General features: G+C 36.7%; 1 protein-coding gene across 1 annotated transcript; it reads left to right on the plus strand.

The window, feature by feature from the left end:
- The first annotated feature begins 1992 nt into the window (after window positions 1-1992).
- On the plus strand, window positions 1993-3181 carry dpm3 (dolichyl-phosphate mannosyltransferase subunit 3, regulatory). The gene is made up of 2 exons (XM_017422187.2): window positions 1993-2056; window positions 2261-3181. The coding sequence occupies exons 1-2, from the start codon at window positions 1998-2000 to the stop codon at window positions 2577-2579; spliced, it is 378 nt and encodes a 125-aa protein (XP_017277676.2). The 5' UTR covers window positions 1993-1997; the 3' UTR covers window positions 2580-3181.
- The last annotated feature ends 1102 nt before the right edge of the window (window positions 3182-4283 follow it).

A 4283-nucleotide genomic window follows, 5' to 3' on the forward strand; every position in this document is an offset into this window, starting at 1 on the left:
CTAAGTGCTGTCACTTCTGGCAGGAACATCATAATATTTCTGACAAATAACCATGAAACGCAAACGCGATGTTGGTGGAAAAGTTTATAACATTTGTGAATTTGCATGAGGTGAAATTATATTTTTGAGATTTGAGTTGTTTTAAGAACAGCAGACACCCACGTTACCTCATTGGTTCACTCAGAATTAAACTCTATTTCTCCAAACTGAGGCAATTCAAAGAACTATCTACAACAGGTAAGATATTAACTGTTCATAACTTTTCTACAGAACCCCAAAATATCTGATCTCCCCCTTTAAGCATGAGATTGTCAGTAAACAATTCATACATTTATTAACCAATCAAACCAAATGTGATATGCCATTTAAACTGGTAAGATCTGTGGCATTTTCATGTTTTAGATAATTTATAATTGTATTCATATTTATTATCAGACTAGAGAGATTTGAAGGTTTTGAAATAGTTTAATTTTGTTTTCTGTTTTGCTGTTGTTGCTATCTTATATGAAATCCTAACACATTTTCTGATTTTGTTTTTTTTATCTGATCTATTTGATCACTTAAATTTTTATCAGGTTTATATAAATGTAAACCTTATTGGTTTTTACTTATGATATAACTCTTTGTAAGAAAATGACAATTAACAAGCATGAAAAAATAGGCTGTGCTGTGTAGTGAGACTGTTCAGCAAATGTACAATTTCACCTAAAGAATCCAACATACTCATAAATGCTTGGCATTGCCAACTTGCAAGTCATCACTGATTCCTGTTTTTAGAAACTTCACACAGACTATTTTCCAGTCTTGCCTTTTTCAGTCTCCATAAACAGAAGAAACACACCCCTCCAGCAGGTGCACAGATCATCACTCCCACTATTAACACTAATAAAGACAAACATAAACATCACCATTCTAAGAATAACTCTCCATTTTCCTGTAAAGAATGATGTTTATTTCTCAGTGGCTGCTTGGCATATCTCTCTCCCCGGCTCAATGAATGTTGTTTACATCTCCTCCCGCTCCTGATTTCACCCAGGAGAAATCATTGCCCTCTGCACCTGGTCAGTTCACAGCCCTGAATGAAAAGACATACCACACAGCCCTAAAACAGAGACCCAGGAGCCCCCTGTGGAGCCTAATTAAACTGCTGCTGGATTCCTCACTTTGGAAAAAAACATAGATAGCTTTTAGCGACTGCTAATTTTGAGAATGGCTTTTCTAAATGAAGAGACTACCCCCGAGAAAGAGTTAGAAGTCTAATTTGTGTTAAAAAGTTTTGCTGGGGAGGTTCATTAATGACTCAGTTGAACTGCAGATGATTGTTTTTCTCACAGCTGACTGAATGCTGATGGTGTTATACTTCATAAAAATCACACACAAGAAACCCATACAAATTAATTATGATTACTTTATTTACATAGACTTAGCAAAAGTCAATCCAGGCTACAAAAACATAAACATTTCCAATCTGAATTGAATTACATACAATCATATTCAATATAGTGCATTTATTAAATGGATCAATATTCGTAGAGCCTAATGACTGTCATACTTAATTCACTAGGTCAAAATCTGTGAAATAAATATGACAGTAAGAATACATATGTAGTCAAACTTAAGAATAATTATGTACTTATTATTTAAAAAAAAGAGTTTTATTGTATTTATTAGAATCTAAATGAGGTTCAATGCAAAGTTAACGGAACAATGAATTTGTCAACTTGGTGCAAAAGGTTCACAATCTAATAAATACACAAAAATAAACGGTTTTTAAGAGCATGCAAATATACAAACAAATGTACAAAAACATAAAACATGTAGATGTAAAAATAAAAACAGAGATGAAAATTTATGAATGTTTTTTATATTCAATTTCTCTGAATTTAGTTTAAAAGGTTTTTTTTAGGAAATATATATCGAAATGTAGTACTTTATTACAGAAAAAAGCTGATTCGTTGGTATTTCAGAGCGCTATAACTATCACTACATTTCCCACAATGCATCACAAATTTGACGTCAATATTCTGCGCAGGGCTGAGGTGGCGTTTGAAAGGAGGTAAACACACTCGCTTATTTTGTCTTTAACATGTACTGAACAAAATTATTTTGTACTCTTTTTATTTCAGTGAGTTTGTTGCTTTTGTAAGCCTTCTTTTACTTGCTAAAACTTCGTGTTGTTTGTTTTTATTCGGTGTGTTTTGGCTCGACGAGCTAACGCTGTTGCTACGTTACGGTGCTAACACGGTTTGTTCTCCGACAGGTCGTTTATAAAAAAAAATCCGTCAGGAGCTTTTTCCACCATGACGAAACTGATGCAGTGGTTGTTCGGCGTGTCGCTGCTGGCCACAGCTTGGGCTGTGGTCACTTTCGACCTGTTCGGCCTGAGCTTTCCGCCGGAGTACCGGGAAGTCGCCTGGCCGATGCCCGTCTACCTGCTGGTGTCTTTCGGCTGCTTCTCCCTGGCCACGGTGGGATACCGGGTGGCCACCTTCAATGACTGCGATGAGGCAGCCAGAGAGCTCCAGGACCAGATAAAAGAAGCTAAAGAAGACTTGAGAAAAAAGGGCTTGAAGCTGTAGGACATTTAAAAGGACTGTAGAAACTTAAAGACTTGGTAAAAAGGACTGAACAGTTTTACACACCACAGTTCAGTCTGCTCATGAAGTTGTTCCAAAAACTGTTGCTGCTAAATGAAACTTAACTCTAAATTACCCTCACATTCATTGTTTTCAGCAGATGCAGTCTGAGCATAAATTACAATCAAAGTCCAAGTCACTATTGTTGTTTCAGTGAGGTGTAATGTTTATGGAAAGGAGCACTTAATGGCTGAATATGCGTTTCTGTGAGTTACAAATATCTATAAACGTTCAGTTTTCCCTTCTTATTGTGTCCATTTCTCAGTGGATCCTAAAACAGAAAAACTTTGGTTGCAAACACTGTAGCATTTATGTCACTCTTATCAGCAACTAGTTGTAGTTTGCTTAAATCCCAGCAAATGTAAAAGAAAGTAAATTTTTAAGAAATGCTTTCAGGTTTCAAAGTAGACATTCTGTGTGTCTGGAGACAAAACCTGTCAGTGCAGATGGATTTAGATTTTATCTGTAAAGAAGTTTACATTCCTTTGTTCAGTGTCCTTGAGGTGTTGCAGAAAATTTAATTAAATGGGAGTTTATTTTCTAAATTGATTTCTGTTTGTGGCTTGGGGTGGGCGTCAGGTACATCTGTGAAGTATATATGTGGTTATACAGTGAGTTTCTTCTTCAAATGTAACCCACATTGCCTTTAGGCTTCAGATCAAACCTCCTAATGCCCACCTTTTGAGAATATACAGATCCCCTTTATTCCTTTGTTAAATAATGACACGTAAAACACATTATACAACATTTACCTCTTTGCAGTTGCTTACATTTGATCCATAAAATGAAATCTAAGCATATAACTATGAAGTGATTGAGGTTGGCAGTTATATTTTTTTTAGTGAGCCTTAAAAGGCTGCTTATGCTCATTTTCGTGGAGTCCCTGCTGGGTATAAACAAAGCATAACTTCACCAAAGGCATCATTATAGGGCTTCAAAAGAGCTCATAACTTCTGAACAAATGTGAAAGGGTTGGCAATTCTCTCTGCGAGAGCTCTGCCTGTTGTGCTGCTTGGCTGCAACGTCAACTTCCCAACCCCCCTGAATCTCTGCAAGCTGTTGCTTGAGCAGACTGGATGAAAAGCAACTGGTTGCTTAGAAAATCTTCTAATTTGGCAATTACACCAAAGGCAGATATGTTCTCACTTGTAGCCACTTCTGAAGTTTTTTGTTACTTTTCTTTATCTGAATTTCTCAACACATCAAACTTAAAAAGAAAGAACTTGCTCATATTTTCTTCCCAGACTATCAGACAAAAACATTCTTTTTTTTTTATCAAGTTAAACGTTTCACAGTCCTATTTTCAGGGCATTTAACATTTAACATCATGTAAGCATTTTTTTTAATCCCTTATTGGAAGCATACAATACATAAGCTCCCTCCCAGACTTCGGCATTTTCATAATAGCAGGTCTAAGTAGATGTAATCTGACGCACAGACAGAAAATGTCTGCGAAAGCCACCACAGATGACCTCAGATACTCCAGCTCTTTTGCCCCTGTTCTTAAATTCCCGAGCATTTTATTTGCAGCAAACATGAGGCGACCACCTGCACAGATGAGAGGCAGCGTTCACGAAACGGGAGGATGCACCTGATGGAGCACAAAACACAGGCACTGAGCAAAAACTACATACTGCCCGAATAATA

The sequence above is a fragment of the Kryptolebias marmoratus genome, linkage group LG5 (assembly GCF_001649575.2).
Source record: "Kryptolebias marmoratus isolate JLee-2015 linkage group LG5, ASM164957v2, whole genome shotgun sequence".
Classification (NCBI taxonomy): Eukaryota; Metazoa; Chordata; class Actinopteri; order Cyprinodontiformes; family Rivulidae; genus Kryptolebias; species Kryptolebias marmoratus.

Bases quoted from the DNA above. Each gene is read 5' to 3' on its own strand.
- dpm3 (XM_017422187.2), top strand. From the start codon at position 1,998: ATGCATCACAAATTTGACGTCAATATTCTGCGCAGGGCTGAGGTGGCG. The intron at 2,057-2,260 runs GTAAACACACTC...GTTCTCCGACAG, and splicing joins GAGGTGGCGTTTGAAAGGAG to GTCGTTTATAAAAAAAAATC.